General features: G+C 38.1%; 1 protein-coding gene and 1 non-coding gene across 2 annotated transcripts; both read right to left on the reverse strand.

Annotated features, from left to right (window-relative positions):
* Positions 1-423: 423 nt before the first annotated feature.
* Positions 424-2573, reverse strand: LOC112756476 (histone-lysine N-methyltransferase ATX5-like). Its single transcript, XM_072219550.1, has 5 exons — positions 2432-2573; positions 2170-2289; positions 1935-1984; positions 1637-1757; positions 424-736 (listed from the first exon to the last, which is right to left on the reverse strand). The coding sequence occupies exons 1-5, from the start codon at positions 2480-2482 to the stop codon at positions 569-571; spliced, it is 510 nt and encodes a 169-aa protein (XP_072075651.1). The 5' UTR covers positions 2483-2573; the 3' UTR covers positions 424-568.
* An 8559-nt stretch (positions 2574-11132) lies between these two features.
* LOC112761658 (small nucleolar RNA R71) lies at positions 11133-11240 on the reverse strand. Its single transcript, XR_003182044.1, has one exon. It is a non-coding gene; the product is annotated as a small nucleolar RNA R71 (small nucleolar RNA).
* Between the last annotated feature and the right edge of the window lie 3445 nt (positions 11241-14685).

The following is a 14685-nucleotide window of genomic DNA, read 5'->3' on the forward strand; positions in this document are numbered from 1 at the left end:
GTGGTGCCATTAGAGGTGAAATTGAAAGGAAAAGTAGTTAGTGCTGCTCTTTGCAGCAATGTGTGACCCTACAGTTTCATTTTCAGAGACTAATCAAATCAATCAAAGAATAAGTCTTTGAACTTTGAACGACTCCTGAAACAAAAAGCAATAAACTACAAAAGGTAGGATTTGAATCACTGGCCACTTGAAAAGAACTAGGAAGCAGCTAAATGAGGTTTGGTAAGAAAGCTTAGTTCACATAGGATTTATTTAACACCATGTTTTTATTTTTATTTATTTAACACACCAATATAAATAGGGTGTGCAAATAAAGAGAAGCAGGTCAAAATGCATGAGCAATGTGCAAATAATAGCTAGAGTAAGTATTGGGATTAAGAAACAATTCCTAAGAAAGTTAACAATTCCTAAGTCTAAGATTAAAACATTAGTTAAGTATAACAACAATTAAAATGAGTAAAGATTGCATACTTGAATGAGATCAAAGACCATGTGAGGCCAATTAGGCTAGAGTAAGTGTTGGGATTCCTAATCAGCTTCCTCCAAACCATGATCAAGATGAGTCTTGTCATAACACTAGTAGGTGGCATGTTGGTTGGTTTGGACTCACTTTGAGCTCTATTTTTGGGGTGAAGCTTAGCTGTGGAACTTGAACCAAGCTTTGAAAGCACTGGCCCTTCCTTGTCAACACCATTAGCAACTGTTCTGTTACCATCGTGCCCAAGCTCTTCATAATCTAACCAAAACAAAGTGGAAATAAAATACACACTCCACTGAGAACACAAGAAAATGACATACAGTAGCATATAAGAGACTAATCACTACAATAATATTATTATTGTTATTATTAAAGACTAAAGATACCAACCAAATAATAGGAAGAGAACCAAAAAAAAACATGAGAGCCCACAATAATAGGAGATGTGAACATGAAAAAGGAAATAGAAACAAAACAAAGACCTAACAAAATCCCACACTCCAACTTTGAACACCAACAACCATTTATCTTTATACAAGGGACAAAAGAAACATGCATGGTTGTAAAACAAACACAAGAAAAGTTCCAAGGGGCAATAAATGATAATAAAAGATCATGTTCAAATGCAGAATTTTAACGCTTAAATGGACATAAACAAAACCAACCAACCAACAATATTAAACAAGTGATGCCTTAGCTAAAGAAAGTAGAAGTGATGCATCTTCAGATTCTTCACCATCCAAATTCTGGGTCCTTAAATCACACAAATTAAATCAAATTAATCCCTAATTATTCATCATATTAAATATGTTAATTCCATTCTCTTTTAATTTTCTGTCACTCTAAATATATTAATTCCATGATATATCCAATTGCTATAATAACTGATAATAAAACAGAACAGACACAATAATATTCATTAACAACTTTGAAGGCCTGTCTTACTGGTTGCAGGTACAGCAGAAGCAGAAAGAAGATAAGAGAAACCCAGAAAAGAGAAGTAGGAATAAGAGCCTTTGAGAATTTCTGTGCATCATCTTGAATAATTGAATAATGATGGGATTGAAAAGCCACATACACACACACTAACATTAATAAATTGGATGACAAAAAAGAGCACTAATAAGCACTATCATCTGCTTGACGGGTTTCTTCTACCTTTGTTCTTCTAGAGGAAATTAGCCTGGAACCCGTTTTTTTCTTAGTTTGTAGAAGACTTTTAGTTGAAATGACCCCAAGAGGGGTTTGCATAATCAAAACAGTGTCTGGATTGGGAGCCCTGCAAGTAATATTAAAACAAAAAGCTGACAGTAAGATTCAAATGAATCTTAAATTCATACTTGAGGAATTCAAAAAAGAGTAAAAATTGTGGCAAAAGCAAACTCTGAAAAGGAAACCGTATAAAGGGACAAAGAAGAAAGTATTGTCTCTTTTGTTGTAATTGAAGATTCTATACCTGTGATAAGCACAATAGAAAACCATTTTTGTTGTCTGTTTATCATTTTTCTCCGAAATGTGCAATTGCATTTAAGCAGGAAAATTTAGAGAAAAAAAGTCTCTAAATTATCTATAAGAAAATGCAACATGTCAACTAAACATTAGTCATGATGCATAACACTGAAATCCAAATTGTAAGAGGTTAACAACAATTCGCAAATGGAAGCCCGAAATAATAAATAAAAAATAAAAACCAGAGTTGATCTGACCTCCATTCGGTAGCCAGCCCTTGATGCACACATGGCATGGAAATAAGTAGAACACTTGCAACATTGTGTGCATGAACCATGAATTTGCTTACAAATAACACGAATCTGAAATTCAACAAACACAATTTAGATTAACATAGGCATAAAGAAGGAACAAGAGATGTCACATGAAAACCATTTAGGAAACCTGTAGTCTATATCATTTTACAATTACATTTTCTAAACAAACTGGGTATTGATATCTCACCTTAACAAAAGAACTTGACGGAATACTAAGAATACCCAAAGCAGGCTCCATCTTCTCATCACTAGCAAAAGCCACTTCAGGCCGAAACCAAGCACAAGTGACATGAACTCATAATGTGTCAATATCTATTGGCTTTAGAGCACCACCTAAGGAACAATAACACATTAACATAGTAAGGATAAAACAACTTTACTAGAGCTTCAAGATACTATAATATAATTTTATAGCAATACATAAAAGAGAGGAGGGAAAAAACAGTGAGAATAAAAGGAATACCAAAACCAGCAAGAAAACACACTGTTTTTTTCTGTTTTTAGCCCAAACTGAAACAATGCTTAAGTCATAACCAAAACAGAGTGCACCAGAAAAAAAACCACGTCGCAAACAACGCTAATATTGTGACCATTATCAATTAACCAAGAAGGAACATGAATCAGGGGAACGAATCAGGGAAAAATGAAAATGGAAAGTGAAAGCCCTAAAAGTAACCCCAACGGAAAAAATCGAGAAAATAAAAAAATAGAAGCATTTGGTGAAGAGATCAGACCTTTGGGATCGGAGGGCTTGGAGGAGAAGAGACCGTTGGGGATACCTTGCCGTCGCCCATGTTGGTAGAGCTTGAAGGTGAACAGAGAGATGAAGAGTATGAAGAGTATGAAGAAGAAGATGAAGATTAAGAAGATGAAGAAGAAGGCGAACAGTGACGAAGGCGAAGGGCGAAGGACGAAGGCGAAGGGCGAAGGGCGAAGGGTGAACAATGACGAAGGGAATAGGAGCTCTTCCAGTAGGCGAGTGTGGTTTCGAAGGGAAAAGAAGATTAGGGTTAGTGTCTAACGGGTTGGGGACCGGGTTGCGAGGCGGGTTGCGGCCCGGGTTGGTGTCAATGGGTTGGGAACCCTCTCGCCACGCTTTTACAACGTAACTTTTTCTCTCTACGGCCACGCTTTCGAAGCGTGGCAGAAAAAACCTTTTGGCCACGCTTTTAAAGCGTGTCAAAAGAGGAACAGGATGTGGCCACGTTTTCCAAGCGTGGCCTTAATGAAACCCTTTCGCCACGCTTTTAAAACGTCCTTGTTGCTCTCTATGGCCACGCTTTTGAAGTGTGGCAGTTTTAAAACGTGGCCATTTCTCTAATCAATTGCCACCCTTAAAAAAGCGTGGCCGTTGATCCTTTTCGCCACGCTTCAAAAAAAGGTGGCCAAATCTCTAATCTATCGCCACCCTCATAAAAGCGTGGCCATTGACCACTTTTGGCCACGCTTTTAAAGCGTGGCAAGAAAAAAGCATGGCCATATGCCTTTTTTCTTGTAGTGTTTGGTGAGAAAATTCCTAGTCAAGTTCTACCCACCTCAGAGAATCATCATATTGAAGACAGAAGTGCATACTTTCACTCAAATGGATGGAGAATCACTTTATGCGGCATGGGAGAGATACAAAGCTTTGATTAGAAAATGTCCACCTGAGATGTTTAGTGAATGGAACAAACTCCAGAATTTCTATGAGGGCTTGACTCTAAAAGCTCAAGAGGCCCTAGATTACATAGCAGGAGGTTCACTACAGCTAATGAAGACAGCTGAAGAAGCCCAAAATCCCATAAACATTGTGACCAACAATCAGTACTTTTATGCTCACCAAAGGCAACGCCAACCAGCTCTAAAGAAAAGTGTATTAGAGCTTGAAAGTGTGGACACTATCTTGGCACAGAACAAATTGATGCACCAGCAAATCCAATAGCAAATGGAGATGATGGCAAAGAGAATAGATGTACTTCAACTTGCAGCAGTGAGCTTATCCAATCAACCACCAATTGTGTGGGGACAACAGGAAGAGAGCTATGAAGATCAACAACCTAAATAAGTGCAATATATGCACAACCAAAGTGCTGGACAAAATGAGTTCTATAGAGACACTTATAACTCTTCCTGGAGAAACCACCCCAATCTGAAGTGGGGAGAAAACCAAAACTCATGGCAAAGAAATTCCAACCCAAGCAACTTCCGCAACACAAACCACCAGAATCATCAATCAACTAACCAAAAAATAATCACCCCCATCTAATTACTATCCATTAAATAACCCACCAACTAACCAAAATAACTTTCATCCACCATCTGCATCCCACACTCAGCCACAATTACCACAAGAATCCCAAAGAATCTCCAACTTAGAGATGATGCTTGAGAAAATGATAAAACATCAAGAATTGGCTAACAAGAACCAAGAAGCCTCACTGAGAAATCTAGAAAGACAAATTGGACAATTGTCCAAACAGCCAGCTGAAAGACCAAACAATGCTTTCCCAAGTGATACCATTCCCAATCCCAAAGAATAATGGAAGGTAATTTCAAGTCAAGAGTGGAAAGACTTTAGAAGATGACAAAGGTGCTAGCAAGAAGCAAGTAGAGAAGGACCAGGAAAAGCTCAAGAAGAATGAGGAAGAGCCACAAGCTCCAAGGAAGGGAAAACAAGTCATGGAAGAGCATCCACAAGAACAGAGGAAGGAGGTGAAGCCTTACACCCCTCCTCTGCCATATCCTCAGAGGCTGAAAAAGGAGGTCAAAGACCAGCAATTTTCCAAGTTCCTAGAGGTTTTCAAGAAGCTGAAAATTAACCTTCCACTTGCTAAAGCTTTGGAGCAAATGTCATTGTATGCAAAATTTCTCAAGGAACTTATCAATAAGAAGAGAAGCTGGAATGAAAAGGAAACTGTGATCTTGACCCAAGAGTGCATTGCAGTGATTCAAAGAGGCATCCCACCAAAACTCAAAGATCCAGGGAGTTTCATCATATCATGCACCATAGGCAACATGACATTGGGAAGAGCTCTCTGTGATTTAGGTGCCAGCATCAATTTGATGCCTCTCTCAATGATGAAAAAGCTTGCAATAGAGGAAGTTAAACCTACCAGGATGTCACTTCAAATGGCAGATAGTTCACTCAAGATACCTAATGGAGTTGTACAGAACTTATTGGTGAAGGTTGGAGAACTCATCTTTCCTGCCGACTTTGTCATCTTAGACATGGAAGAAGAGGGACACAACTCAATTATCTTGGGGTGACCTTTCTTAGCCACAGCAAGAGCCATCATTGATGTGGAGAAAGGTGAAATGATCCTCAGGGTGCATGATGAATAAATGATCATCAATGTCTTTAAAGTAATGCAATATCCCCCAAAAAAAGAAAAGCATATGAGAGTGGAGATGATTGAAGATTTGGTGGAGGAAGTGCTTGAAATAAGCATTCTTGAGGAACAAGAAGAAAAGATAGAAGAGGATCAAGATGTCAGGGAAGAACATGAAATTTAAATCTCTTGTGAAGACAAGACAGAGGAGGCGCCAAAGCAAGAGTTGAAGTCCCTTCCTCCTCAGCTCACATATGCATTCCTTGTAGGAAAAAAGACCCTGCTAGTAATCATCAATTCCTCCTTAAGCATGGAAGATGAAACAAAGCTTATTGAAGTATTGAAAACTCACAAGACAACTTTAGGGTGGACAATTGATGACATCAAGAGAATAAGTCCTGCAATTTGTATGCATAAGATCCTGCTAGAAGAGGACTCAAGACCTGTGGTGCAACCTCAAAGAAGGCTTAACCCAACCATGAAGGAAGTGGTTCAAAAGGAGGTAATGAAGCTGTGGAATGCTGGAATTATATACCCTATCTCTGACAGCCCTTGGGTGACAGTGCAAGTGGTACCAAAGAAAGGAGGAATGAATGTCATCTTTAATGAGAAGAATGAACTCATCCCTACAAGGACAGTGATAGGATGGAGAATGTGTATTGACTATAGACGAATGAATGATGTCACAAGGAAGGATCACTTCCTTCTCCCCTTCATTGATCAGATGCTAGAAAGGTTGGCTAGCCATGCTTACTATTGCTTCTTGGATGGGTACTCTGGGTACAATCAGATAGCGATGGACCCCAAGGACCAATAAAAGACCTCCTTCACCTGTCTATTTGGAGTCTTCGCCTACAGAAGAATGTCCTTTGGGCTGTGCAATGCCCTTGCTACTTTTTAAAGGTGTATGCTCTCCATATTCTATGACATGGTAGAAAAATTCTTAGAGGTTTTTATGGATGATTTCTCTGTCTTTGGTAACTCTTTTGACGCTTGTCTGCATCATCTAACCCTTGTATTGAAAAGATGCCAAGAACCAAATTTAGTTTTGAATTGGGAAAAATGCCATTTCATGGTACCAGAAGGTATTGTTCTTGGGCATAAGGTTTCAAGCAAGGGTATAGAGGTAGACAAAGACAAGATAGAGATCATAGAGAAGCTCCCTATACCAGTCAATGTAAAAGCAGTGAGAATTTTTCTTGGGCATGCTGGTTTTTACAGGAGATTCATCAAAGACTTTTCAAAAATAGCTAAACCACTAAGAAACTTGTTAGTGGTTGACAATCCTTTTGTCTTTGATGATAGCTGTCAGCATGCCTTTGAAACTTTCAAAAATAAACTCACTACAGCACCAATCATCACACCCCCAGATTGGGAATTGCCTTTTGAACTCATGTATGATGAAAGTAACTTTGCAATTGGTGTTGTATTGGGACAGAAAAAGGATAAGCTGCTGATGAGCGGATAATTTATACGCTTTTTGGCATTGTTTTTAGTATGTTTTTAGTAGAATCTAGTTACTTTTAGGGATGTTTTCATTAGTTTTTATGTTAAATTCACATTTTTGGACTTTAATATGAGTTTTTGTGTTTTTAGGTGATTTCAGGTATTTTCCGGCTGAAATTGAGGGACTTGAGCAAAAATCAGCTTCAGAGGTTGAAGAAGGACTACTGATGCTGTTGGATTCTGACCTCCCTGCACTCAAAGTGGATTTTCTGGAGCTACAGAACTCAAAATGGCGCGCTTTCAATTGCGTTGGAAAGTAGACATCCAGGGCTTTCCAACAATATATAATAGTCCATACGTTGGCCGAGTTTAGACGACATAAAAGGGCGTTGAACGCCAGTTCTACGCTGCTGTCTGGAGTTAAACGCCAGAAACACGTCACAAGCCAGAGTTGAACGCTAGAAATACGTTACAAACTGGCGTTCAACTCCAAGATTGACCTCTACACGTGTAACATTCAAGCTCAGCCCAAGCACACAACAAGTGGGCCCCGCAAGTGGATTTATGCATCAATTACTTACTTCTGTAAACCCTAGTAAGTAGTTTAGTATAAATAGGACTTTTTACTATTGTATTAGACATCTTCGGATCATCTTTTGATCATTTTTAGATCTCTAGACCTCCATGGGAGGCTGGCCACTCGGCCATGCTTACCCTATATTCACTTATGTATTTTCTACGGTAGAGTTTCTGCACTCCATAGATTAAGGTGTGGAGCTCTGCTGTTCCTCAAAGATTAATGCAAAGTACTACTGTTTTTCTATTCAATTCAACTTATTCCGCTTCTAAGATATTCATTCGCACTTCAACCTGAATGTGATGAACGTGACAATCATCATCATTCCCTATGAACGCGTGCCTGACAACCACTTCCGTTCTACCTTAGATTGAATGAGTATCTCTTGGATCTCTTAATCAGAATCTTCGTGGTATAAGCTAGATTGATGGCGGCATTCATGAGAGTCCGGAAAGTCTAAACCTTGTCTGTGGTATTCCGAGTAGGACTCTGGGATTGAATGACTGTGACGAACTTCAAACTCACGAGTGCTGGGCGTAGTGACAGACGCAAAAGGAGAGTGAATCCTATTCCAGTATGATCGAGAACCTCAGATGATTAGCCGTGCTGTGACAGAGCATTTGGACCATTTTCACAAGAGGATGGGATGCAGCCATTGACAAGGGTGATGCCTCCAGACGATTAGCCATGCAGTGACAGCGCATCGGACCATTTTCCAGAGAGGATAAAAAGTAGCCATTGGCAACGGTGATGTCCTTACATAAAGCCAGCCATGGAAAGGAGTAAGACTGATTGGATGAAGACAGCAGGAAAGCAGAGGTTCAGAGGAACGAAAGCATCTCTATACACTTATCTGAAATTCTCACCAATGATATACATAAGTGTTTCTATCCTTATTTTCTATCTATTCATTATTTATGTTCGAAAACTCCATAACTATTTTATATCCGCCTGACTGAGATTTACAAGGTGACCATAGCTTGCTTCATACTAACAATATCCATGGGATCGACCCTTACTCACGTAAGGTTTATTACTTGGACGACCCAGTGCACTTGCTGGTTAGTTGTATCGAAGTTGTGAATGAAAAAAGATTTATTAAGACGTTCGTACAGAGTATCTGGCGCCGTTGCCTGAGATCACAATTTCGTGCACCAAGTTTTTGGCGCCATTGCCGGGGATTGTTCGAGTTTGAACAACTGATGGTTCATCTTGTTGCTCAGATTAGGTAATTTTCTTTTTGTTTTATTTTCAAAAATTTTTCAAAAACCTTTCAAAAATTTCTCATCTGTTTTCGAAAAAAAAAATAAATCTTTTCAAAAATATATTTTTCTTTAGAATTTTTAAGAATGAATTCTAGAGTTTCATGAAGCATGTTGAAGCCTGGCTGGCTGTAAAGCCATGTCTAATTCTTTTGGATAGGGGCTTCCAACCATCAGCATAGAGGCAAGTTAATTGGAATGTCAGCCGTGGCATGTCTGAGTTACATACTAAAGCTTGGCTGGCTATTAAGCAATGCCTAACCCTCGGATTGGAGCTTTAGACTAAGAATACAAGATTCCTGGAATTCATATTAAAAATTTTGGAATCCTTATTTTTCTTTTCCACATTAATTTTCGAAAAATCCAAAAAAATTTAATAAAATCATAAAAATAAAAAATATTTCATGTTTCTTGTTTGAGTCTTGAGTCAAGTTGAAAGTTTGGTGTCAATTGCATGTTTTAAAGTTTGCATAAAATTTTTGAAAAATTCATGCATTCATAGTATTCTTCATGATCTTCAAGTTGTTCTTGGTAAGTCTTCTTGTTTGATCTTGATGTTTTCATGTTTTGTGTCTTTTCTTGTTTTTCATATGCATTCTTGCATTCATAGTGTCTATACATGAAAAATTTTTTAAGTTTGGTGTCTTGCATGTTTTCTTTGCATTAAAAATTTTTCAAAAAAATAAGTTCTTGATGTTCATCTTGACATTCACAGTGTTCTTGGTGTTCATCTTGACATTCATAGCATTCTTGCATGCATTCATTGTTTTGATTCAAAATTTTCATGCATTGAGTCTTTTTCATGTTTTTCCCCTCTCATCATTAAAAATTCAAAAATTAAAAAAAAATATCTTTCCCTTTTTCACTCATAAATTTCAAAAATTTGAGTTGACTTTTTCAAAACTTTTTAAAATCTAGTTTTTATGAGTCAAATCAAATTTTCAATTTAAAAATCTTATCTTTTTCAAAATCTTTTTCAAAAATCAAATCTTTTTCATTTTTCTTATTTATTTTCGAAAATTTTTAAAATATTTTTCAAAAATCTTTTTCTTATCTTTATCTCCTAATTTTCGAAAATAACATCATCAATTAATGTTTTGATTCAAAAATTTCAAGTTTGTTACTTACTTGTTAAGAAAGATTCAAACTTTAAGTTCTAGAATCATATTTTGTGATTTCTTGTGAATCAAGTCATTAATTGTGATTTTAAAAATCAAATCTTTTTCAAAACTAATTTCAATTATATCTTTTCAAAAATATCTTTCTATCTTATCTTTTTTCAAAATCATATCTTTTTCAAAAATTTGATTTTAAAATATCTTTTCTAACTTCTTATCTTCTTATCTTTTCAAAATTGATTTTCAAAATTGTTTCAACTAACTAACTAAATTTTTGTTTGTTTCTTATCTTTTTCAAAACTACCTAACTAACTCTCTCTCTCTCTCTCTAATTTTCGAAAATATCTTCCCTCTTTTTCAAAATTTCTTTTTAATTAACTAATTATTTTAATTTTTGATTCTAAATTTTCGAAAATTACTAACCTTTTTCAAAAACAATTTTCAAAAATCACTAACTCTTTTTCAAAAATAATTTTCGAAAATTCTCTCTCTCTCTCATCTCACATCTCTGCTCTCCTCACCCTTGTGTTTCTTTCCTTACATTACATTCTTTTCTTCTTCTTTTCTTCTACTCATACAGGGACCTCTATACTGTGGTAAAAAGGACCCCTATTATTATTATTTTTCTGTCCCTCTTTTTCATATGAGCAGGAGCAAGGACAAGAACATTCTTGTTGAAGCAGATCCAAAACCTAAAAGGACTCTGAAGAGGAAACTAAGAGAAGCTAAATTACAATAATCCAGCAAGCACCTTTCAGAAATTTTTGAACAGGAAGAGGAGATGGCAGCCGAAAATAATAATAATGCAAGGAGGATGCTTGGTGACTTTACTGCACCTAATTCCAATTTACATGGAAGAAGCATCTCCGTTCCTGCCATTGGAGCAAACAATTTTGAGCTGAAACCTCAATTAGTTTCTCTGATGCAGCAGAACTGCAAGTTTCATGGACTTCCATCTGAAGATCCTTTTCAGTTCTTAACTGAATTCTTGCAGATCTGTGATACTGTTAAGACTAATGGAGTAGATCCTGAAGTCTACAGGCTCATACTTTTCCCTTTTGCTGTGAGAGACAGAGCTAGAATATGGTTGGACTCTCAACCTAAGGATAGCCTGAACTCTTGGGATAAGCTGGTCAAGGCTTTCTTAGCCAAGTTCTTTCCTCCTTAAAAGCTGAGTAAGCTTAGAGTGGATGTTCAGACCTTCAGACAGAAAGAAGGCGAATCCCTCTATGAAGCTTGGGAGAGATACAAAGAACTGACCAAAAAGTATCCTTCTGACATGCTTTCAAAATGGACCATCCTGGACATATTCTATGATGGTCTGTCTGAATTAGCTAAAATGTCATTGGATACTTCTGCAGGTGGATCTATTCACTTAAAGAAAACGCCTGCAGAAGCTCAAGAACTCATTGACATGGTTGCTAATAACCAGTTCATGTACACTTCTGAGAGGAATCCTGTGAGTAATGGGACGCCTATGAAGAAGGGAGTTCTTGAAATTGATACTCTGAATGCCATATCGGCTCAGAATAAAATATTAACTCAGCAAGTCAATATGATTTCTCAGAGTCTGAATGGAATGCAAGCTGCATCCAACAGTACTCAAGAGGCATCTTCTGAAGAAGAAGCTTATGATCCTGAAAACCCTGCAATAGCAGAGGTGAATTACATGGGTGAACCTTATGGAAACACCTGTAACCCCTCATGGAGAAATCACCCAAATCTCTCATGGAAGGATCAACAAAAGCCTCAACAAGGCTTTAATAATGGTGGAAGAAATAGGTTTAATAATAGTAAACCTTTTCCATCATCCACTCAGCAACAAACAGAGAACTCTGAACAAAATACCTCTAATTTAGCAAACTTAGTTTCTGATCTATCTAAGGCCACTGTAAGTATCATGAATGAAACAAGGTCCTCCATTAGAAATTTGGAGGCAAAAGTGGGCTAGATGAGTAAAAGGATCACTGAAATCCCTCCTAGTACTCTCCCAAGCAATACAGAAGAAAATCCAAAAGGAGAGTGCAAGGCCATTGACATAGTCAACACGGCCGAACCTGGAGAGGAAGAGGAGGACGTAAATCCCAGTGAGGAAGACCTCCTGGGATGTCCAGTGATCAATAAGGAGTTTCCTTTTGAGGAACCAAAGAAATCTGAGACTCATCTAGAGACCATAGAGATTCCATTGAACCTCCTTATGCCCTTCATGAGCTCTGACGAGTATTCATCTTCTGAAGAGAATGAGGATGTTACTGAAGAGCAAGTTACCAAGTACCTTGGTGCAATCATGAAGCTGAATGCCAAATTATTTGGTATTGAGACTTGGGAAGATGAACCTCCCTTGTTCACCAATGAACAAAGTGATCTGGATCAACTGACATTTCCTCAGAAGAAACAGGATCCTGGAAAGTTCGTAATACCTTGTACCATAGGCAACATGATCTTTGAAAAGGCTCTGTGTGACCTTGGTTCAGGGATAAACCTCATGCCTCTCTCTGTAATAGAAAAACTGGGAATCTTTGGGGTGCAAGCTACTAAAATCTCATTAGAGATGGCAGACAATTCAAGAAAACAGGCTTATGGACAAGTAGAGGACGTGTTAGTAAAGGTTGAAGGCCTTTACATCCCTGCTGATTTCATAATCCTTGATACTGGGAAGGATGAGGATGAATCCATGGTGCAGGAATTATGAATCACACTTTTCACAGCTCGTACCACTGACCAGCAAGTGCACTGGGTCGTCCAAGTAATACCTCACGTGAATAAGGGTCGAATCCCACGGAGATTGTTGGTTTGAAGCAATCTATGGTTATCTTGTAAATCTTAGTCAGGAAGCCAATTATGTTTATCAGTTGAATTGCAAATAAACAATAGAGCATGGATTAAAGGTTACTTGTTATGCAGTAATGGAGAATATGTTGGAGTTTTGGAGATGCTTTGTCTTCTGAATCTCTGCTTCCCTCAGTCTTCTTGTTCACGCACGCACGTCCTCCTATGGCAAGCTGTGTGTTGGTGGATCACCGTTGTCAATGGCTACCTTCCATCCTTCCAGTGAAAACTACGCTCACGCGCTCTGTCACAGCACGGCTAATCACCGGTTGGTTCTCGATCCGGTTGGAATAGGATTTACTATCCTTTTGCGTCTGTCACTAACGCCCAGCCTTCAGGAGTTTGAAGCTCGTCACAGTCATTCAATCCTTGAATCCTACTCGAAATACCACAGACAAGGTTTAGACTTTCCGGATTCTCATGAATGCCGCCATCAGTTCTAGCTTATACCACGGAGATTCTGATTAAGGAATCTAAGAGATACTCATTCAATCGTATATAGAACGGAGGTGGTTGTCAGGAACACGTTCATGATTTGAGAAAGGTGATGAGTGTCACAGATCATCACCTCCATCACAGTTAAGCGCGAATGAACATCTTAGATAGGAACAAGCGTGTTGAATGGAAAACAGAAATACTTGCATTAGTTCATCGAGACACAGCAGAGCTCCTCACCCCCAACAATGGGGTTTAGAGACTCATGCCGTCAGAGAGTATAAAGTTTAGATCTAAAATGTCATGAGATACAAAATAAGTCTCTAAAAGTTGTTTAAATACTAAACTAGTAGCCTAGGTTTACAAAATATGAGTAAACTATGATGGATGATGCAGAGATCCACTTCTGGGGCCCACTTGGTGTGTGCTGGGGCTGAGATTTAAGCAATCCACGTGTAGAGGCCATTTATGGAGTTGAACGCTAGTTTTTGTGCCAGTTTGGGCGTTCAACTCCAGCTTTTGATCCTTTTCTGGCGCTGGACGCCAGAATTGGACAGAGAACTGGCGTTGAACGCCAGTTTACATCATCTATCCTTATGCAAAGTATGAACTATTATATATTTCTGGAAAGCCCTGGATGTCTACTTTCCAATGCAATTGGAAGCATGCCATTTCGAGTTCTGTAGCTCCAGAAAATCCACTTTGAGTGCAGGGATGTCAGAATCCAACAACATCAGCAGTCCTTTTTCAGCCTGAATCAGATTTTTGCTCAGCTCCCTCAATTTCAGCCAGAAAAATACCTGAAATTACAAAAAAACACACAACTCATAGTAAAGTCCAGGAATATGAATTTTTCCTAAAAACTAATGAAAATAGACTAAAAACTAACTAAAACATACTCAAAACTATATGAAATCAACCCCAAAAAGCGTATAAAATATCCGCTCATCACAACACCAAACTTAAACTGTTGCTTGTCCTCAAGCAACTAGACAAATAAAATAGAAGACTAATAGGTTGAGAAGCAATAATATCTCAGAGTTTTTGATTGAAGCTCAGATTCTAATTAGATGAGCCGGACTAGTAGCTTTTTGCTTCTGAACAGTTTTGGCATCTCACTTTATCCATTGAAGCTCAGAGTGATTGGCATCTATAGGAACTTAGAATTTAGATAGTGTTATTGATTCTCTTAGTTCAGTGTGATGATTCTTGAACACAGCTTCTTTATGAGTCTTGGCCGTGGCCCTAAGCACTTTGTTTTCCAGTATTACCACCGGATACATAAATGCCACAGACACATAATTGGGTGAACCTTTTCAGATTGTGACTCAGCTTTGCTAAAGTCCCTAATTAGAGGTGTCCAGAGTTCTTAAGCACACTCTTCTTTTAGCTTTGGACCTTGACTTTAACCGCTCAGTCTCAAGTTTTCACTTGACACCTTCACGCCACAAGCACATGGTTAGGGA

Source organism: Arachis hypogaea, chromosome 16 (genome assembly GCF_003086295.3).
Source record: "Arachis hypogaea cultivar Tifrunner chromosome 16, arahy.Tifrunner.gnm2.J5K5, whole genome shotgun sequence".
In the NCBI taxonomy this organism is placed as follows: domain Eukaryota; kingdom Viridiplantae; phylum Streptophyta; class Magnoliopsida; order Fabales; family Fabaceae; genus Arachis; species Arachis hypogaea.